Here is a 22,625-nt window from a genome sequence, read left to right as displayed (position 1 = left end):
AAAAAAAAAAAAAAAAAAAAAAAAAGAGCTGGGTATGGAGGCACATGCCTGTAGTTCTAGCTCTTCTGGAGTCTGATGCGGGATGACCCCTTGAGCCCAAGAATTTGAGGCTGCAGTGAGCTATGAAGGTGCCACTGCACTCCAGCCTGGGTGAGAGTAAGATCTTGTTTCCAAAAAAGTTATAAGCCTCATCTGTGAAGAAATAAGACTAAAACACATACAAATATAATCTAAATATCCAAAGGGTTTTTTTCTGTCACCTCAAGGAGATTATACAGTTACATGACCACATCTCCTTTGCTCCAAATGTTTTTGTAACCCTCTTCTGTAATTGTTTTCAGAGCCATTCTACAAATCACTCAAGATAATTGGTCTCGTAAATTTAAAATAAACTTTTCATCATGGCTACCATCTTACCCATTTGTAAGTGTTCAGTTCAGTGGCATTGAGTACATTCATGCCTCACCACCACCCATCCCAGAACTCTTTTCCTCTTGCATTTCTGGAACTCTGCACTCATTAAAGAATAGCTCCCCTCCCCCTGCCTCTGGTAACCACCATTGTACTTTCTGTCTCTATGATCTGACAACTCTAGGAACTTCATATAAATGGAACTATACAGTATTTGTCCTTTTGTGACTGGCTTATTTACTGTTCATTAGTGTCTTATTTTACTATTTTTTTGAGATGGGGTCTCACTCTGTTGCCCACGCTGGAGTGCAGTGGCATGATCTCGGCTGACTGCAAGCTCTGCCTCCCGGGTTCGTGCCATTCTCCTGCCTCAGCCTCCCGAGTTGCTGGGACTACAGGTGCCTGCCACCATGCCCGGCTAATTTTGTTTTTGTATTTTTAGTAAAGTCGGGGTTTCACTGTGCTACCTAGGATGGTCTCGATCTCCTCACCTTGTGATTCCTCCGCCTTGGCCTCCCAAAGTGCTGGGATTACAGGCATGAGCCACCGCGCCTGGCCTAGTGTCTAATTTTTAAATAAAAATTTGTGGCCAGGCACGGTGGCTCACGCCTGTAATCCCAGCACTTTGGGAGGCCAAGGCAGGTGGATCACTTGAGGTCAGGAGTTCGAGACCAGCCTGGCTAATATGGTGAAACTCTGTCTCTACTAAAAATACAAAAATTAGCCAGGTGTGCTGGCACACACCTGTAATCCCAGCTACTCGGAAGGCTAAGGCAGGAGAATAGCCTGAACCCAGGAAGTGGAGGTTGCAGTGAGCTGAGATCATGTCACTGCATTCCAGCCTGGGCGACAGAGGAAGACTCTGTCTAAAAAACAAACCGTGTATTATATAGTTCAGATACCTACCTCAATCAACATACTTGGCTACCAAACTCAAATACACACTCAAATGACCAATATTTGTTACAACTGAAAAAGTATAAAAGAATGTCCCACAGGATCTGCGGCTAACTCCAAAAGATGAGTTGCAAAAACATTTTGCCAGATGACATTTCTGGAACATGGGGAGTCTCCCATACTCAGAAGGGGACAACTCCAAAATTACATGTATCTTATTAGTCTTAACATGCTAGTTTAAATATGCTACACACCATATTAACAACAAGTAATTCTAGAAGGGAAGAGACCCAGCAAGCTGACTTATGTTCACAGCTGACTCTGAAGGAGAAAGACTTACTTTCCGGCTCCTCCACCAAATGAAAGGCCAGCAGAGTTCATTCCTGCCAGGACAAAGTAGCCCTGCACTGCAGGAGACTCGCCCATGATGCATCTCATGTCTGGTGTGAAGGTCTCTGGGCAATTCACCAACTTCATGATCTCCAGAGTCTCTAATTCTGGCATCCTCCTCAGAAGGGAACTCAACAGAGGCTCTGAGCAATAACAACAAACCCAAATAGAGTTCTCACCTTTAAGGAATTAAACCACTTTCAACCCCTCTGCTTTTTTATTCCCTCTCCTTTCAGAAAATCTCTTGAAAAAAAATTTTTTTTTTTTTTGAGATGGAGTCTCACTCTGTCGCCCAGGTTGGAGTGCGGTGGCACGATCTCAGCTCACTGCAACCTCTGCCTCACAGGTTCAAGCAATTCTCCTGCCTCAGCCTGCCAAGTAGCTCGGATTACAGGCACGCACCACCGTGCCTAGCTAATTTTTGGTATTTTTGGTAGAGATGGGGCTTCACCATGATGGCCAAGCTGGTTTCAAACTCCTGACCTCAAGTGATCTGCCCGCCTTAGCCTCCCAAAGTGCTGGGATTATAGGTGTGAGCCACTGTGCCCAGCTGAAAGAGATTTTTTTAAAGATGAACCAACTGGCCATTTATCACAAAGAAGAAACCTTGGTAGAATTACAGGATACAGCTGCAAAATACTTGGTATAAAGACTGAGGAAAAAATATACTGGTTAGAAAGGAAAGTAGCATAGAATAGCAAGTAAAATGTAGCTACAGATAATAATCTCGAAGGGATCAGTGTAAGTGGAAACGCTCTTAAATGGCAGCCACAGAGATTTTAATAAAAGGTAATGTTCTGAGCTGGGCACGGTGGCTCACATCTGTAACCGCAGTACTTTGGGGCCAAGGTGGGTGGATCACTTGAGGTCAGGAGTTCAAGAGCAGTCTGGCCAAAATGGCGAAGCCCCGTTTCTACTAAAAATACAAAAATTAGCCAGTTGTGATGGTGGAAGCCTGTGATCCCAGCTACTCAGGAGGCTGAGGCAGGAGAATCACTTGAATATGAGAGGCGGAGGTTGAAGTGAGCCGAGTCGTGACACTGCACTCCAGCCTGGGCAACAGAGTGAAACTCCATCTCAAAAAGAAAAAAAAAAAGGCAATGTTCTGCATTGGAATAGCTGCAAAAGACAGACTTTCACCCTGCTTTAAAGGAAATCTACCATTAGGGCAAATCCAGTAGGATAGCAGGAAAAAGATGAAACAAGACCAGAACTGGATAATGGGTACATGGGGGCTCATCACACTACTCTCTCCAGGTTTATTTAGTAGAGACACAGTCTCTAGTCTCACCATGGTGCCCAGGCTGGTCTTGACTTACTGGGCTCCAGTGATCCTTTCATCTCGGCCTCCCAAAGTGATGGAATTACAGGTGTAAGCCACTGTGCCCAATTTCTATCCACTTTTAAAAGTTTGAAATTTCCCATAAGAATTTATTAAAAAAAGAAAGCCCATCAAGGGTCAGAGGGAAATTCTTCATTAGAGACTCTTTCATATCTTTTTAATTTGGAACCAGGTAACTATATTTTCAAGTTTTTTATTATCCCTTCTGCAAAGTCAGTGCTGATAAGCCAATAAACCAGCCTCTTTTTGAGTTTTATGTATTATATTCATAATTAGTAAAGGAGAAAATGGCCAAACACTGAAATTCTCTATTTTATCCTTCCCAATAAAGGCATTTTAACATAACATAGTGATTTTCAAAAGCCACTTATTTTATTTAATAAATATTTATTGAGTATTGAAATACACTGTTCTGGGCTGGGTGGGGTAATCACCTAAAACATTTCTTTTTAGTACTGCCAATTACTCATTCTTTTCTTTTTTTTTTTTTGAGACAGTCTCGCTCTGTCGCTCAGGCTGCAGTGCAATGGCATAATCTTGGTTCACTGCAAGCTCCGCCTCCCAGGTTCATGTCATTCTCCTGCCTCAGCCTCCCAAGTAGCTGGGACTACAGGTGCCCACCACCATGCCCAGCTAACTTTTTCTATTTTTTAGTAGAGACAGGGTTTCACTGTGTTAACCAGGATGGTCTCGATCTCCTGACCTCGTGATCCACCCGCCTTGGCCTCCCAAAGTGCTGGGATTACAGGCGTGAGCCACCGTGCCCAGCCAATTTTTTTTTTCAGACGGAGCCTTGCTCTGTCACCCAGGCTGGAGTGCCGTGGTGTGACCTCAGCTCACTGCAGCCTTTGCCTCCTGGGTTCCAGCGATTCTCCTGCTTCAGCCTCCCGGGTAGCTGGGGTTACAGGTGCATACCACCACACCCAGCTAATTTTTATATTTTTAGTAGAGATGGGGTTTCGCCATGTTGGCCAGGCTGGTCTCAAACTCCTGACCTCAGGCGATTTACTCGCCTCAGCCTCCCAAAGTGCTGGGATTATAGGCCTTAAAGGCCAGGTGCAGTGGCACATGCCTGTAATCCCAGCACTTTGAGAGGCTGAGACAGGCAGATCACTTGAGGTCAGGAGTTCAAGACTACCCTGGCCAAATAGTGAAACCCCATCTCTACTAAAAACACAAAAATTGGCTCTACATTATGGTGTGAGCCTGTAATTCCAGCTACCCAGGAGGCTGAGGCAGGAGAATTGCTTGAACCCAGGAGGCAGAGGATGCAGTGAGCTGTGATTGCACCACTGTACTAAGCCAGGGCAACAGAGCGAGACTCCATCTCAAAATGAATGAATGAATACATAAATAAATAAATAAAATTATTTTAAAATTTAATAAAACACTACACTAACAAAACAATTCTGAAAACAAAACAAACCAAAATAATTGTTTTTTTTTTTGTTTGTTTGTTTTCTTTTGAGAAGGAGTCTTCGCCCAGGCTGGAGGGCAGTGGCACGACCTAGGCTCACTGCAAGCTCTACCTCCTGGGTTCACGCTATTCTCCTGCCTCAGCCTCCCGAGTAGCTGGGGCTACAGGCGCCCACCACCACGCCCAGCTAATTTTTTGTATTTTAGTAGAGACGGGGTTTCACCATGTTAGCCAGGATGGTCTCGATCTCCTGACCTTGTGATCCACCCGTCTCAGCCTCCCAAAGTGCTGGGATTACAGGCGTGAGCCACCGCACCCGGCCAACATTTCTGTTTTCTAAAGAGCACTTCAATTTTATATGAAGTCCTACTGAAAGCAGTCTCCTCCTAAAACCTAAAATCTCAGCAATGATTTTAGATGAATAAAGAATAAGCAGGGGCCGGGCGCGGTGGCTCAAGCCTGTAATCTCAGCACTTTGGGAGGCCGAGACGGGCGGATCACGAGGTCAGGAGATCGAGACCATCCTGGCTAACATGGTGAAACCCCATATCTACTAAAAAACACAAAAACACTAGCCGGGTGAGGTGGCGGGCGCCTGTAGTCCCAGCTACTCAGGAGGCTGAGGCAGGAGAATGGCATAAACCCAGGAGGCGGAGCTTGCAGTGAGCTGAGATCCCGCCACTGCACTCCAACCTGGGCAACAGAGCAAGACTCCATCTCAAAAAAAAAAAAAAAAAAAAGCAGCTGGATATGATGGCTCATGCCCGTAATCCCAGCACTTTGGGAAGCTGAGGCAGGAGGATTGACTGAGCCCAAGAGTTCAAGACCAGCCTGGGTAACACAGCAAGACCCCATCTCAACAAAGAATTTAAAAATTAGCTGGGCGTGGTGGCAAGCACCTGTGGTCCCAGCTACTTGGGAGGCTGATATGGCAGCATCGCTTGAGTTCACGAATTTGAGGCTACAGTGAGCTATGATCATGACATGGCACTCCAGCCTAGGTGACAGGGCAAGACCCCATCTCACACACACAAAATGGTAGAGATGACTACACACACACAAAGGGCTAGGCACAGTGGCTCACGTCTGTAATCTTAGCACTTTGGGAGGCCAAAGTGAAAGGATTACTTGAGCCCTGGAGTTCGAGATCAACCTGGGCAACATGGCAAGACCATGTCTCTACCAAAAAGAAAAAAATATAAGCTGAGACCAGGAGTTTGGGGCTACAGTGAGCTATAATTGTGCAACTGCACTCCAGTCTGAGCCACAGAGCAAGGCTCTGTCTCAAGAAATAAAAAAAAAAAAAGTAAAACTAAGAATCAAATAAAATTTAAAAAGAATAAGCCAAATGTCCAGTAAACAAGATTTTAGCCCCCTGAATCTGCTACCTAGTAACTTCATCCTTAGACCAGGCAAACTCACTGTCTATAACCACTGTTGTACCCCATGGTGTTGTTATAATAATTAAACAAGCAACTATTCTTGAAAATACTTTGATAAATATTACATCTTAGACAAATATAAGGCAGTATTGTTATAACACAGTTCACATACCAAAGTGATCCCAGTCTTCCTGTAGATTCTGAATCTCCAGCTGGTTCTTGCCCTCAGTGAAAATTGGTTTCGGGTTCTTCTCAAAGCCCCCAGACAAGATGCCACCCTGCCAGTTCCGAATATAAATTCTTCCATCAGCATCCACAATAGCTGAGGAGGAGAAATGACATGGAGTGGGGAGTGGAAGAAAAAACAAGGGTTTAGAGGCAAGTTAGCTTTCTAAATGGACAGAAAAACCAAACAAAAACACCCATCCCATTAATGGCTTTATTAATGAAAGAACATTCAATGAACACAGGCATTCATTAGCTTTAAAATACCTTTTGAGGTCACGGGGGAAGATCCTCCCATTTAGACTTTTAGTGGAGACTGCTTCTCTGATTATCCCTTTCCTAGAAGCTTTGACTAGACCCCACAAGCAAACCACATAACTCCCACTGTGCCAAGCAAAAGTTTAACAGAAAGGGGGATTGCAGAGCCCATTCTAGGCATGAAGACCACCAAAAGGATGTGAGAACCCTCTCCTACAGTGCTTGGAACCACTAACTCACCTAACTCTATTGTTTACCTATGACATTTCTACAATCTATAGCATTCAAGTCAAAAAGCCAACATGACAGTCCAAATACTCTCAATGACCTCTGTTTAGGACTAAAATTAGCTTGCAAAATGAAAATAAAAAATGAAAATAAAAAAACAAAAAAAATTTATTAATGGAAATTTTGGCTATCCTTTCATAAAGAGTTAATAAAGAAAAGTCAGAATTGGGTCCACCTCCCTGTAACACGCTCTAGAAATGAAAGACTCTTTCAGACACAGTCTGTCCTTAGCAGAAAGTTTTCCTTTTCAAAGGACAGGATACTGGCAAAGAAACAAGATTTTTTTAAAAAGTGCAAGTCCTCACTTGGTGTGCTGTTCTGCAGAGGGGTCTCCAAGGGGCGAGTCAGGAGGTAGAAGTGTTCGCAGGCATGTAGCGGGATACTAACCGGCTCCTCGTTGGACAGACCCAGCTCGTATGCCCACTACAAATGGACAGGTTGATTTGTAGGTGGGAAGAGGAACAGAAACACAAATGAGCAAGTTCAGCCTCTTGAGACTAATTCCAAGTGGCTTATGTGTGCTCTTGCTACAGTGTCAAGTGTGGGAAGTCAGCCTGCTTTAGTTCAATTATTTGGATGGGGAGCAATACTACATTTTTTCAGCCATAGAAATTACTTTGAGATCAAAGGAAGAGATATTTACCAGCTAGTCAAAGGAGCTCATGGGAACCAAAGGAGGTCCTTTCGATAAAATGCCTGGGTTCAACTACAAACCCCAAAGAGCAATCACTAAATGAACTTCACACGGCGAAAGTATTTCTTAGTTCACTTCAGGATCATAGCATGGAAGGCAAGAGCCAACCTGCTCTGAAAGAAGCAGTGTCCTGGAAATTAGTGTCCACATTCCTGACACAATCAAATAGCCTAATAAGTTATTTGCTAGGTTGTAGAATGAAATGTAACACCAAGACCCAGCACCAAGGATTCACGTCAATGCCTGACCATTTGCTGGCCTCCCTGACCAGGATAGCACCCGTCAGCCCAGTATGGAGGAAGGACAAGGTCACACATGCTTCTATTTTGGACTAAGTATAGGTTTCTGATTTAGAATACCCTACAAGAAACAGTGTAGTTACTGGTATCTGTATAATTAATCACAATACTAATCTTACTTCTCTACACCAAAAAAATCTTGGAGACAAACGTTAAATAAGAAAATTAGAGCCCAGTGTTGGTGCTGACCTACCTGGCCGGCACAGTTGACAAAATACTGGCATTCAATCTGTCCTTTATCTGTCTCCACTCCAGTAACTTGACCTTTTTTGACCATTACATGAAGAACAGATGTCCGGTCATAGATCTGAACACCTGTTCCAAGGTAAAGAAAGAGTTGGTGCTTCATCTGATGTACCAGAATGTAGACATCTGCAGCAGGTTCTCCACCCAAAAGAAACACTGACAAAGTCAAGTCAATGCTTTATTGCTTTATTTTATTTTTGAGACGGAATCTTGCTCTGTCGCCACGGGTGGAATGTAGTGGTGCAATCTTGGCTTGCTCTCTGCCTCCTGGGTTCAAGTGATTCTCCTGCCTCAGCCTTTCAAGTAGCTGGGAATACAGGCGTGCACCACCATGCCCGGCTAATTTTTGTATTTTTAATAGAGATGGGGTTTTACCATGTTGGTCAGGCTGGTCTTGAACTCCTGGCCTCAGGTGATCCGCCTGCCTTGGCCTCCCAAAGTGCTGGGATTACAGGCATGAGACACCATACCCGGCTCAATGCTTTAATTAAAAAAAGCAACCCTAGAATCACATCCTGAGACTATGTAAATGGGCCTTGCTCAAGATTGAAAATAGCAAGTCAGTTTAAAAACAGACTTTGAAATGCAATAATTAAATTCCAGGAATCACAGACTATGGAAAAGAGAGGAGAGGATGTAAAAAAGGCGCCTTAAGTGGTAACCTGCTCATACCATGGATATGATACCCTGGACACTAGTAAGTTTTTCCCTCATTCAGTGCAACACGGGCTCATGATTTCAGGTGTGGATTAAACTTCCAAGGTATGTTTTCACCTTGAACTTGTCAAGTCCTGTAGGGGAAAAATATTACCTTAAGTCCAAAAGGCATTAATCAGCCAGACACAGTGGCTCATGCCTGTAATCCCAGCACTTAGGGAGGCCGAGGTGGGTGGATCATCTGAGGTCAGGAGTTCAAGACTAGCCTGGCCAACATGGCGAAACCCCTCTACTAAAATACACAAAAAAATTAGCCGGGTGTAGTGGTGCACACCTGTAGTCCCACCTACTCGGGAGGCTGAAGCAGGAGGATCACATGAACCCAGGAGGTGAAGGTTGCAGTGAGCCAAGGTTGTGCCATTGCACTCCAGCCTGGGAGAAAAGAGTGAAGCTCTGTCTCCAAAAAGGGGCATTAATTAGCACTAAAAGCAGTTCTTTGGAACTTAAAAAATGTGGCCCTGAGGGAAAACATTTATTAACAGATAAACAAAATTAAAAGACACATGTTCAAAAAATGGAAGCTGAGTACCCAAACAGGATAATCTCTCCAGACTTGAGCTGGTGGAACTGCCTACTGTGAGACACTTCCTTAGGTAACACCTTCCCTGCTAACCCATCTTAAGAAAATGCAAAAACCTGCTCACCATTTTGGGAGGCAGCACTTGCCAGGGCAAGAGCCACGTCAGCAGAGGACACCACTGCATCCTCAGGAACATGCATGGCCCCCACCAGGTCGTGCACGTTGAGGAGATGGTGAAGTTCGGCCACTTTCTTGGGGGAGATGATCTCAGAAGGGATACCTATGACACTGCCACAGAACACAAGGGACAATGACATTCACAGGCTCTTTGGCAGAGGCCAGTGTGGTAAAGTCAGGCCACGCTTCTAGACTCTTACGTACTTCAGCCTTGCGTTGATGCGCTTCAGGGAGATCAGTCGGTCCTGAGTTTGGGCCAGAAAGATTGAGCCTGTCCTTGTGTAACCTGTAAGAAAAATGAGCCCAAATGAGACAGATCAGACCAAATGTAGGACGGAAGAGTAGAAAATGCACTAGATTATAGCTTAGAAGACCTGTGATGAATCCTGGGACTGCCACTCAATATCCTTGGGCAGGTAAATCAGCCTCTCTGAGCTTCTTCGCAAAATTTTAAGAACTTCAGACGTGCTAAGGCTCCATGCCCTAACCAAACATTCTCAGCTAACAGTTTTGTGAGGTTGTGAGAATCAAATGAGATTCTAGGCCAGGTGCAGTGGCTCACGCTTGTAATGCCAGCACTTTGGGAGGTTGAGGGGGGCGGATCACCTGAGGTCAGTAGTTTGAGACCAGCCTGGCCAGCATGTTGAAACCCTGTCTCTACTAAAAATATAAAAATTAGCTGGGTGTGGTGGTGCATGCCTGTAATCCCAGCTACTTGGGAGGCTGAGGCAGGAGAACTGTTTGAACCCAGGAGGCAGAGGTTGCAGTGGGTCAGAATTGCACCACTGCATTCTAGCCTGGGCGACACAGCAAGACTCTGTCTTGAAAAAAAAAAGAACAAAAAGATGCTTTTGGGCAGGGATTCAACCTTGAACCCATCCCTATTCTTCCCCCCTTTTAGGCAATTTCACCCTTTCTCCTCCTAGTCTTGGGGGAGTGTAATCCTTGGCAAAGGCCACTCAAAATTACATCAGCTACCAAGGGTCAGATTCTCCCTTCTTCTTCCCCAGTATAGCCAAACAGTGGGCACATGACCTAAGCTTATCCAATCAGACCCTCCTGAAATAGTCCGTCTTGAGCACATAGGTGAATGGCTAGAGGTCACCATCTCAAGGGCAGCATCGTCCAGACCAGGCTGCTCCTGTTCTGGCTGAGGGACTGCCTGCGGTGCAGTCCCCACATCCTGGCTTCCAGGTTGCCTCCAGCTGGCAGCCTCCTACCAACTCCACAGGCCCCAAGCTCCTCCCAACAAGCTCTAAGTTGGCCAGAGTCAATTCCTGTTGTTTGTAATCAACACACCTGATATAGAACCATAGTTACACTTGGGCCAATGACAATCCTCCTAAAATGCAATGACTTAATTCTTATGAAGAAAAAGTTGAAGCAATTTGGTATCTTATTTTCAAAAGAAGTACAGTCAGGATAATTTACATATTTTCTTAATTTATTAGTAGAGACGGGGTTTCACCATGTGAGCCAGGATGGTCTCGATCTCCTGACCTCGTGATCCGCCCGCCTCAGCCTCCCAAAGTGTTGGGATTACAGGCGTGAGCCACCGCGCCCGGCCAACCCAAGTCTTAATTACCAAAGCAGCAGGCAAACCTGGCAGAGGACCAGATACAGAACTGAATATAACAGTCTCAGGGACAGGCAAAACAGTAAACGGAAGACACTTGCTTACCTGTTTGGATCCCTGTTTCTTGCTCTAACTGATGGTAGAGTTTGTTTGAGTAGTCTGCCATCTTCTGCTCAATGGTCAAGTGCCTGGCAGTGCTCAGGATGCCAGCACAGAACCTGGTAGAGCCAGCAGCCAGCCTGCAGGATGGATGCAAAATGCTATTAGGTAGACTGACGTATCTGTGAATACAATGTCAAGGTTTCTTATTATAGCACTGTTTCTAATACCAAAAGATGGAAACAAGCTGGGCACAGTGGCTCACACTTACAATCCCAGCACTTTGGGAGGCCAAAGTACGAGGACTGAGGACTGCTTGAGGACAGGGGTTTAAGACCAGCCTGGTCAACACAGGGAGACCCCCTCTCTACCAACAACAACAACAAAATTAGCCAGGCATGGTAGCACATGCCTGCAGTCCCAGCTACTTGGAAAGCTAAGGCCAGAGGAGCCCTTGAGTTCAGAAGGTAGAGGCTGCAATGAGCTATGATCGCACCACTGCACTCCAGCGTGGACAACAAGGTGAGAAAAATGTTCACTGATATGAGACAGATTTAAAATTTTGGATAGTTTAGGCCAGGCACAGTGGCTCATGCCTGTAATCCCAGCACTTTGGGGGGGTGAGGTAGGAGGATCACTTGAGGCCAGGAGTTGAAGACTGGCCTGGGCAACATAACCAGACCGTGTCTCTACCAAAAAAATAAAAAATAAATAAATAAAAATAAAGGCCAGGTGCAGTGGCTCAAGCCTGTAATTCTAGCACTTTAGGAGGCCGAGGTGGGTGGATCACAAGGTCAGGAGATTGAGATCATCTTGTCTAACACGGTAAAAACCTGTCTCTACGAAAAATACAAAAAATTAGCTGGGCATGGTGGCGGGCGCCTATAGTCCCAGCTACTAGGGAGGCTGAGGCAGAAGAATGGCGTGAACCCGGGAGGCGGAGCTTGCAGTGAGTCAAGACTGCGCCACTGCACTCCAGCCTGGGCGACAGAGCGAGACTCTGCCTCAAAAAAAATAAATAAATAAAAGTTAAAAAATAAATAAATAAATAAAAGTTAGCCAGGCTACCTGGGAGGCTGTGGCAGGAAGATCCTTTGATCCCAAAAGTTTGCGCCTGCAGTGAGCTAAGATTGTGCCACTGCACTTCAGACTAAGCAAAAGAGCAAGACTCCATCTCTAAAATAAAATAAAATTTTGGAATTCATCTATACAATGGAATACTATGCAGCTATAAAAAACAGAATGAAAAGGTCTTTATGCACCAACATGGAACAATCATAGTGAAAAAGCAAGGTGAAGAACAGTGTGTAAGGTGTGCTCCCACTCATATAAAAAAGGGAAAAAATGTAATAAATGAATCTCCATACACACATACACAAACCTACCAACACATAATTGCTTATAGAAGTAGAGAATGTAACTAGAACTTAACTTCCCTCCAGAGAGGAAAGCTTTTTGTTAGAAGTGAAGATTGAAGGGGCCGGGTGCGGCGGCTCAAGCCTGGTAAGTCCAGGCAGGCTTTGGGAGGCCTAGACGGCCGGATCACGAGGTCAGGAGATCGAGACCATCCTGGTAGGGGTGAAACCTACGGTCCGTCTCTACTGGTCGCCAAATAAATAAACTAGCCGGGCGAGTGGCGGGCGCCCTGTAGTTCCCAGCTACTCAGGACTGAGGCAGGAGAAATGCGTAACCGCGGGAAGGCGGACTTTGCATGTGATCAGAGATTCCCGCCACTGCACTCACAGCCTGGGCGACACATTCAGCACACGACTGCATGTAGCGAGACTCCGTCTCAAAAAAAAAAAAAAAAAAAAGAAGTGCAAGATGAGACTGGGTGCATGGCCTCACCGCCTGTATCCCAGCACTTTGGGAGGCCAGTGGGCAGATCACCTTGAGGTAGGATTTCAGACCAGCCTGTCAACATGGCGAAACCCATCTCTACTACAATACAAAATTAAGCCCAGCATGGTGGTGGGCACCTGTATGCCCGGCTGTGCAGAGCTGGGCAGGAGATCGCCTGAACCCAGAAAGGCGGGTGCAGTATCAGGGATCGCCTTGAACCAGGAAGCGGAGAGGTTTCCAGTGAGCTGAGCTGCACCACTGCACTACAGCGCGCTGGGTGACAGAGCAAGATTCCATCTCAAAAAAAAAAAAAGAAAGATTGAAAAGGAGTCTTTTTCCTGTACACTCTTTCACATATTTTCTTTCTTTCTTTCTTTTTATTTTTTATTTTTGAGACGCTTTTGAGTTTCGCTATTGTCACCCAGGCTGGAGTGCAGTGGCACAATCTTGGCTTACTGCAACCTCTGCCTCCTGGGTTCAAGCTATTCTCCTGCCTCAGCCTCCCGAGTAGCTGGGATTACAGGTACCCGCCATCATGCCCAGCTAATTTTTTTTTTTTTTTTTTTAAGAGACGGAGTTTCACTTTTGTCACCCAGGTTGGAGTGCAATGGCATGATCTTGGCTCACCACAACCCCACCTCCCAGGTTCAAGCGATTCTCCTGCCTCATTCCCCAACTAGCTAGGATTACAGGCATGCACCACCATGCCTGGCTAAATGTGTATTTTTAGTAGAGATGGGATTTTGCCATGTTGGCCAGGCTGGTTTCGAATTCCTGACCTCAGATGATCCACGTGCCTCAGCCTCCCAAAGTGCTGGGATTATAGGCATGAGCCACCACACCCAGCCTCTTTTACATATTTTCAATTTTGAATCATATAAATACATTGCCCACTCAAAAGTACATAAACTTTACATTGAAAAAAAGTTCTCTAATTTGTGGTAGCAACAGAATATAAAAAGTTCCAGTAATGCTAGGGCCCAAAGACCCAGTTTTGCAAGGGACCCGTATGTCAAGAAAACAGGTGGGGGTTCTAAGAAGGTCATTTTCCCCAAATTATTTATTACTCAGTAAATAAACTACCATCTGTGTCAGCATGCCTGTCACTTGAGTTTACTGTATTTACTCTAATAATTATATTTTCCACGTAAGATTGTCAGCTCCCTGAAGAGATTTTTCTATCATCTTTGTAACTGTGTGGAGCTCCACCCCAGGTGGGAGTTCCATTATCTGGCTGGTGGTCAGCACCTATAGCTCTGGTGACGTCTCTGCTGGGATAGCACTCCTCAAGCAGCTCTGACAGTGGCTCTTGCCCTTGGGGGTACATTAGAGTTCCCCAGGAAGCTTTTAAAAATACTGATGCCTGGCTCACCCTTAGAGATTCTGGTTTGTTCTGGGGAGAGGTCTGGGCATTGGTAATTGTTAAAAGCTCCCCAGCTGATTCTACTGTGCAGACAGATTTAAGAATCATTGCTCTATGAGAACAATAGTGAAGATGGAGAAGAGGAACAATTATAGATAAAGGGGAGTATAAAACCATTTCATAAGTCACTGATAAGACATAATAATAATAATAATTTTTTGAGACCGTCTCACTCTGTTGCCCAGGCTGGAGGGCAGTGGCACAAACTCGGCTCACTGCAATCTCCGCTTTCCAGGTTCAAGCAATTCTCCTGCCTCAGACTCCTAAGTAGCTGGGATTACAGGCGCATGCCACCATGCCCAGCTAATTTTTGCATTTTTAGTAGAGACACAGTTTTGTCATGTTGGGCAGGCTGGTCTTGAACTCCTGACCTCAGGTGATCCACCCACCTTGGCCTCCCAAAGTCCTGGGATAATAGGCATGAGCCACTGCACTCAGCTGAGGCATAATTTTTTTTTTTTTTTTTTTTGAGACTGAGTCTTGCTCTGTTGCCCAGGCTGGGGTGCAATGGCATGATCTTGGCCCACTGTATCCTCCATCTCCTGGGTTCAAGCAATTCTCCTGCCTCAGCCTCCCGAGTAGCTGGGATTACAGATGCGCACAACCACTCCCAATTAATTTCTGTATTTTTAGTAGAGACAGCATTTCACCATGCTGGCCAAGCTGGTATCGAACTCCTGACCTCAGGTGATCCACTCGCCTTGGCCTCCCAAAAATGAACCTCCCTAGGGTCTTCCACTTACAAACATTTACACTGAAATTAGTTTATCATTTTTTGTGGAAATACCTGATAATTAAATTTAAAAGGATTTCAAAAGATAGGAGACAGACTTTGACATCAAGGAAGCATTATGAGGCCAGGTGTGGTGGCCCACACCTGTAACCCCAGTACTTTGGGAGGTTGAGGTGGATGGATCACTTGAGCCCAGGAGTTTGAAGCCAGCCTAAACAACATGGTGAAATCACATTTCTACCAAAAATACAAAAAATTAGCCGGGCGTGGTAGCGCATGCCTGTGGTCCCAGCTACTCACAAGGCTATGGTGGGAGGATCACTTGAGCCCAGGAGGCAGAGGTTGTAGTGAGCCAAGATTGAACCACAGCACTCCAGCCTGAGTGACAGCGTGAGATCCTGTCTCAAAAACATTAACAAAAACACAACTCACTTTTGCTCTTAAAAGTATCCACTGCAGGACAGGTGCAGTGGCTCATGCCTGTAATCCCAGCATTTGGGACGCCAAGGCAGGTGGATCAGCTGAGGTCAGGAGTTGAAGACCTGCCTGGCCAACATGGTGAAACCCCATCCCTACTGAAAATACAAAAATTAGCCAGGTGTGGTGGCACGCACCTATAGTCCCAGCTACTTGGGAGCCTGGGGCAGGAGAATCGCTGGAATCCGGGAGGTAGAGGTTGCAGTGAGCCGAGATCATGTCACTGTACTCCAGCCTGGGTGACAGAGCAAGACTCTGTCTCAAAAAAAAAAAAAAAAAAAAAGTATCCACTGCATAAAATAGAAATCCATGAGTCTAAACTAATGTGTGTGACTGTGTGTGTGTGTGTGTGTGTGTGTGTGTGTGTGTGTATACAGACATAGAACTGAGTAAATAAATGGGGGAGAAGGAAATCTCTTCCTGACAGCAATATGCCAACTATAATAAATGTAGAAGGATGATCAAAAAATCACCATTTGTCAATCATCATGGTGGTGGCTGACTCAGGCAACAGTTGTCAATGGATGCTAAGCCCGGTAGGTGGAGGTCTGATACGAACTGATATGAACAGGATATTGGCATAATCTCAGAATCCATCTCTCCTCATAGGGCACTGGCCCATTATAAAGGGAGAAAACAGGGTCTCTGTGCTAGAGATGCTTGGAGGACACCAATATAACTGGGTGACCAGGGTTATCACTACCAGAAGTGAGACAGGACAGCTATACATCTTCTGATGTGGTGCACTGCTGAGAGTCCAGACTAATTTCTGTGGTCTTACTGCCAAAAATATATGACCTGGTTGTGAGGATGGATGCACAACTCTGTGAACAGAATTCGGCACTTAACAAGGATGAGTGGCATGGTATGCAAATTTTATCTCAATACAGCGTGTTTACAAAAGTCTCTAATCTGAGTCTGATCATGACAACAGCCTAGGCTAGGTGTGGTGGCTCACACCTGTAATCCCAGCACTCTGAGAGGCCAAGATGGGTGGATCACCTGAGGTTAGGAGTTCAAGACCAGCCTGGCTAACACAGTGAAATCCTGTTTCTACTAAAAAAATAGAAATTAGCCAGGTGTGGTGGTGGGCGCCTATAATCCCAGCTACTCGGGAGGCTGAGGCAGGAGAATCGCTTGAACCCAGGAGACAGAAGCTGCAGTGAGTGGAAATTGCACCACTGCACCCCAGCCTGGATGACATAGTAAGACTCTGGCGCAAAAAAAAAAAAAAAGAAAAGAAAAGAAAAGAAAACAGCCTAGGCAACACAGGGAGATCCCATCTCTATCAAAAAATACAAAAATCAACCAGACATGGTGGTGCATGTCAGCAGTCCCAGCTACTTGGGAGGCTATGACAGAAGAATTGCTTGAATCCACGAGGTCAAGGCTACAGTCAGCCATGATAGTGTGACTGCACTCCAGCTTGGGTGACACAGCAAGACCCCTTCTTAAGAAAAAAGAAAACATTAGCTAAACACAGGTTGAGAATTATCAGAGTGAAAGGTCTTTTTTATTTTTATTTTTATTTTTTTTGAGACATACTCTCGCTCTGTCACCCAGGCTAGAGTGTAGTGGCATGATCTCCACTCACTGCCACCTCCACCTCACGGATTCAAGCGATTCTCCTGCCTCAGCCTGCCGAGTAGCTGGGATTATAATTGTACACCACCATGCCCAGCTAATTTTTGTATTTTTAGTAGAGACAGGGTTTCACCATGTTGGTCAGGCTGGTCTCAAACTCCTGACCTCAGGTGATGTGCCCACCTCAGCCTCCCAGAGTGCTGGGATTATAGGCATGAGCCACCACACCCGGCCAATACTGTTGTATGAATCTAACATTACTTGTGTAGTGGTATAATAGTAATGATGGATTATAAGAATCCATTCTGTAATCTCTGTAACTATTACAAATTAATATAAAGGGATTTAGCTTACAAGCCAATAGAGCAGAAAATACTTGACCTAAAAGAAGGCCAGCACAGAGAAACTAAGCCTACAGAGCATATTTCTTTTGGGGAATACAAACAGTGTTAAGAACCTAGCAATTAAGCGAACACAAGCAGTTGTCTACTTTGCTTAAATGCAATCCACATTATTTACAAACACAAATTTCTGTCAAAGTCTAAAATGTTGCTGGGGACAGTGGGTCACACCTATAGTCCCAGCACTTTGGGAGGCCAAGGTGGGAGGACTGCTTGAGGCCAGCAATTCAAGCTCAGCCTGGGTAAGAAAGTGAGATCCTGTCTACCAAAACAAAAACAAAAAAAAAGAAAGTAACGGAAAAGGAAATTTGCCAACTCTCTAAAAATCAGAGAACATGAGCATTACTAGTCATCATCAACAAAACTCAGGAGATTCCACCTTGCTTCTTCTCATGCTACTTAGCAACATTTAGATTCGCTACTGGTGGGGCAGTATCTCTGAAAGGAGAGGGAATCTTAGATTAGAGCAGCACAGCCATGAGCCAAATGCAGTCTGATCCTTACCTGCCCTGCTCCAAAAGGACAATATCCTTCCACCCCATTTTGGAGAGGTGATAGGCCACAGATGTGCCCATGATTCCACCTCCACAGATGACCACCTGTGCCTGGGTGGGCAGGGCCATGGAATGTGCCTCCGCAGCTGACGCGCTGTTTCTTGCAGAGGACCAGTTCTGCCATCCTGGGCTGGCTCTTTGTCTTCCAACAATTGACAGCAACCGGTAGGACATCACGTCTCTCACCAACTAGATCTCAGGAATTTAAACTAGACAGAGAAACCAAACATATTTCATGCCATTCAACTCAGTGCATGGGATTAATGAGAAAGGGATTTGACAAAGAACAATATTCATTCAGCAAATATTTGAGGGCAGCCAGGCGTGGTGGCTCACACCTGTAATCCCAGCACTCTGGGAGGCCAAGGTGGGCGGATCACGAGGTCAGGAGATGGAGACCATCCTGGCTAACACAGTGAAGCCCCGTCTCTACTAAAAATACAAAATTAGCTGGGTGTGGTGGCAGGCACCTGTAGTTCCAGCTAGTCGGGAGGCTGAGGCAGGAGAATGGTGTGAACCCGGGAGGTGGAGCTTGCAGTGAGCCGAGACTGTTCTACCGCACTCCAGCCTGGGCCACAGAGCAAGACTCCATCTCAAAAAAAAAAAAAAAAATTTTGAGGGCATACTGAGTTTCAGACATTCTGCTAGCAGTGAACAAGAACAGGGAAGTCCATGGCCAGGCACGGTGGCTCAAGCCTGTAATCCCAGCACTTTGGGAGGCCGAGACGGGCGGATCACGAGGTCAGGAGATTGAGACCATCCTGGCTAACACTGTGAAACCCCGTCTCTACTAAAAAATACAAAAAACTAGCCGGGCGAGGTGGCGGGCGCCTGTAGTCCCAGCTACTCTGGAGGCTGAGGCAGGAGAATGGCGTGAACCCGGGAGGCGGAGCTTGCAGTGAGCTGAGATCCGGCCACTGCACTCCAGCCCGGGCGACAGAGCGAGACTCCGTCTCAAAAAAAAAAAAAAAAAAAAAAAAAAAAAAGAACAGGGAAGTCCATCTTTATGAAATTTACATTTGAGAGTTTGCGTGTGTGAATAAGGAGAGCGCCAATCAATATACAAATAAATATACAAATAAAACAAGTAGACAAAGCTAATGTGATAGAGTAACTAGGGGCATATTTAAAATAGTATGGTCAGAAATAGCCTCCAAGGAAGTGACACTTGGAAACAGACCTGAAGGATAAGGAACGAGCTACACATTTGGCAGACACTGAGATGAGCATGTGCAAAAGCCCTGAGGTAAGACAGACCAAGAACAAAAAGGAGGCCCCTATGCACACAATACGGGGAGTGTGGGGAGACCATCTATGACAATGCTGCAGAGGCAGGCGGAAGCCAGTGACACACAGCCTTGGGTGCCATCAGCAGGAGCTGGAATTTTATTCAAAGTACAAAGGAAAATCACTAACGCAGGGAAATCCCTAGCAGGGGAAGGAAATGATCTGGGATGTTTTCTTTTCTTTGCTTTTTTTGGCATGGGGCAGGGGCTGTTTTTCAAAGGTAGGTCTGGCTCCATTGTGGAGAGCACATGGTAGAATTAAGAAGAACTGAGTCGACTTCCTGGGCTCAAGTGATCCTCCCACCTTGGTCTCCCAAAGTGTTGAGATTACAGGTGTGAACCACCGCCCTTGGCCAAGGCAGGGTTTTAATAAACTTAATCTATCAGCAAAACAGATGACCGTTCAAGTTTCAAGAAACTGAAGAACGAAAGACCTACTGGCTGTCTATGCAGTCATGTGTACAGGAGATGAGGACTTTGAGATGAGAGGCGGTAGCCACGGGGGCCTCAGGGCAGCTCACTGCTAGTCACCTCCTTACCGCCTCCACTGCCAGCCACAGGACCCACAGACACGCCACAGTCAGCCCAAATTGTCCAAGCCCAAGGTATCTATGTCCATCCATCACAGAGGACTCTCACAATTGCAACCAATGCAAGCACAGACTGTGTCCAGGCCGACATCCCATCCAACTGGAGACAAATTGTCTTGGCCAGCTTGTCAATGACACCATGCCTCTCATCCCTGGTCCCTATTAAGCCCCATCTCAAGACAGAAGCTTCTCTACCCAGCTAGTCTTTCCATAATCTCATCTCCATGTGACCACTGTATTTCCCATGACCCAGGCTCTCTTTGCTTTCCTCCCCTTCAAGCCACTCTACTGCACCGTCTATAATACCTTTCCGAAGGCAAGCACCCACCCCTTTGCTCACATTCTCTCTACCCTGTCCCAGTGGCAACATAGCTCTCCTGGGGAACTGCCACTGCCTAATGGCCAGCCCCGTCCCACTGACCTCAATGTCAACCTCCTGGCTTCTGACCCGTGACCACTTGGTTAGACTTGAAAACTGTCCTGCTCCTTGGTGGCTTAGGCTAGCACATGTTAAGCCACAGGCAGACCTCTGTCTATTCAGGTTCAGAGCCCAGCTGCTCCTCTCTCAACCTTCAACTTCACCTCCTTTCTTCCCTCATTCTAAGGAGATAACCTGTCTCATCTCATTCCCTGAAACCTTTCCTATAGACCCACTTGCATCTGCCACCATCTCTTCCTTCCTTCTTTTATCTACTGGAAAGTTAATCTCCCCCAAGTGCCCTGGATTCCACTTCCTCCTCTCTTCTCCTGACCCTAGCTCCATCAACTGCTCTGTCTCTTTCATCTACCTGCAATGTTTCCCTCCCTTTTTGCTCCTTTTCCTCAGCATTTTTTTTTTTTTGAGACAGTCTCCCTCTGTCGCGCAGTTAGGAGTGCAGTGGTGTGATCTTGGCTCACTGCAACCTCCATGTTCCAGGTTCAAGCAATTCTCCTGCCTCAGCCTCCTGAGCAGCTGGGACTACAGGTGCACGCCACCACGCCCAGCTAATTTTTGTATTTTTAGTAGAGACGGGGTTTCACCATGTTGATCAGGCTGGTCTCGAACTCATGACCTCAGATGATCCACCCACCTCCACCTCCCAAAGTGCTGGGATTACAAGCGTGAGCCACCACACCTAGCCTTAATGACTTTCTGATGCTCTCAGGAAAAAGGCAAAACTCTTTTCATATCAAGTGCAAGATCCTTCACAGTCTGGTTCTTATCTGTGGTCTCACTTCTCTCCCCACACTCTGACCAAGTCAGACTGAACAACCTGTAATTCCTCAAACATATCAGGTGAGGCGTGAATGTTCTATTCAGCTTCAGGTTCTGTGCATGCTGTTCCCTCCTGGCACGGTTCCTGCCACCCCTTCCACAAATACAGGTAATCTCCTCAGGTCACAGCCTCTTTGACATCTTTTTTTTTTTTTTTTTCTTGAGATGGAGTCTCGCTCTGTCACCCAGGCTGGAGTGCAGAGGTGTGATCTCAGCTCAGTGCAAGCTCCGCCTCCTGGGTTCAAGTAATTCTCCTGCCTCAGCTTCCCAAGTAGCTGGGACTATAGGTGCCCACCACCACGCCCGGCTATTTTTTTCTATTTTTTAGTAGAGGTGGGGTTTCACCGTGTTAGCCAGGATGGTTTTGCTCTCCTGACCTTGTGATCTGCCCGCCTCGGCCTCCCAAAGTGCTGGGATTACAGGCATCAGCCACCACGCCCAGCCCCCTCTTTGACATCTTATCTGACACTCTCCCCCTCCTTCTCCAAAACTTGGTTAGGTGGCTCTTCTATGTTCTCCCATAGCACACTGCACTTCTCCCAGCACAGAACTTACCACGCTGCACAATGGTCTGTTTGCCAATCAGAAAAGCAACACGCCAGCACAGCAGGGAATCCAGGCTTTGGGGGCGGACAGGTCTGGGTTTGAAAATATCCCCACCTCTCACTAGCTGTATGACTTTCAGCGAGTTACCAGATCTCTATGCTTTGAGCTCCTCACCTGTAATACGGGCTAGTAACACCTACCTCACGTGGTCACTGCAAAGACTAAATCAGACAAGGCAGGAAGAACATGGTACAAGCACCTAAGAAGCACTCAGTAAGTAGTGGTTATTTTTTATTATTTTTTGAGACAAGGTCTGTCACCCATGCTGGAGTACAGCGGCATGATCATGGCTCACTGCAGTCTCAACCACCCAGACTCAAGCGATCCTCCCACCTCAGCCTCCAGAATAGCTGGGACCACAGGTGTGCACCATCACGCTCAGCTAATTTTAAAATTATGAATATTTGTAGAGGAGAGGTCTCACTATGTTGCACAGGATGGTCTTGAGCTCCCGACCTCAAGTGATCTGCCCGCCTTGGTCTCCCAAAGCAGGATTTACAGGTTGGAACTACAGGCTGAGCCACCAAACCTGGCCTATTATTTCCCTATTATAATGGAACTAACAGCAGAAATCTTATAAATTGCTCAATTTTCTTAGCATTCAGCATAGGCATCTAGGAAATACATGTTGATGCATGAATGAGAACAGAGAACAAAGAAGATGGGGGAAAAATCAAGGATAGGTCCCCAGAGTTGAGATATCCAAATACCTGAGAAATTTATTTTTATTTTTATTTATTGTGAGACAGAGTCTCAACTCTGTCACCCAGGCTGAAGTACAGTGGTGTGATCTTGGCTCACTGCAACCTCTGCCTCCCAGGTTCGAGTGTTTCTCCTGCCTCAGCCTCCCGAGTAACTGGGATTACAGGTGCACACCACTGTGCCCAACTAATTTTTTGTATTTTATTTTATTTATTTTATTTATTTATTTATTTA

At 45.9% G+C, this 22,625-nt stretch overlaps 1 protein-coding gene across 5 annotated transcripts in view; it reads right to left on the bottom strand.

Moving 5' to 3' along the window:
- PDPR (pyruvate dehydrogenase phosphatase regulatory subunit) overlaps window positions 1-22,625 on the bottom strand; it is a 54,958-nt gene that overhangs the window by 28,475 nt on the left and 3,858 nt on the right. Inside the window, exons 2-9 of one of the 5 annotated variants that reach the window (XM_017868717.1) lie at window positions 17,903-18,161; window positions 10,945-11,078; window positions 9,468-9,549; window positions 9,211-9,374; window positions 7,797-7,918; window positions 6,916-7,033; window positions 6,012-6,161; window positions 1,649-1,841 (exon numbers count right to left, since the gene is read on the bottom strand). In XM_017868717.1, the coding sequence (XP_017724206.1) occupies window positions 1,649-1,841; window positions 6,012-6,161; window positions 6,916-7,033; window positions 7,797-7,918; window positions 9,211-9,374; window positions 9,468-9,549; window positions 10,945-11,078; window positions 17,903-18,126 (1,187 nt within the window). In that variant the 5' untranslated portion in view covers window positions 18,127-18,161. Of the gene's footprint in view, window positions 1-1,648; window positions 1,842-6,011; window positions 6,162-6,915; window positions 7,034-7,796; window positions 7,919-9,210; window positions 9,550-10,944; window positions 11,081-17,902; window positions 18,162-22,625 lie in introns of those variants that run through there. The other 4 variants (XM_017868718.1, XM_017868720.1, XM_017868721.1 and 1 more) reach the window with 4 other exon arrangements.

Source organism: Rhinopithecus bieti, unplaced genomic scaffold, assembly GCF_001698545.2.
Source record: "Rhinopithecus bieti isolate Rb0 unplaced genomic scaffold, ASM169854v2 scaffold_2574, whole genome shotgun sequence".
Classification (NCBI taxonomy): Eukaryota; Metazoa; Chordata; class Mammalia; order Primates; family Cercopithecidae; genus Rhinopithecus; species Rhinopithecus bieti.
The sequence above is the reverse complement of the archived record's forward strand: the minus strand, read 5'-3'. Positions and strand labels throughout refer to the sequence as shown.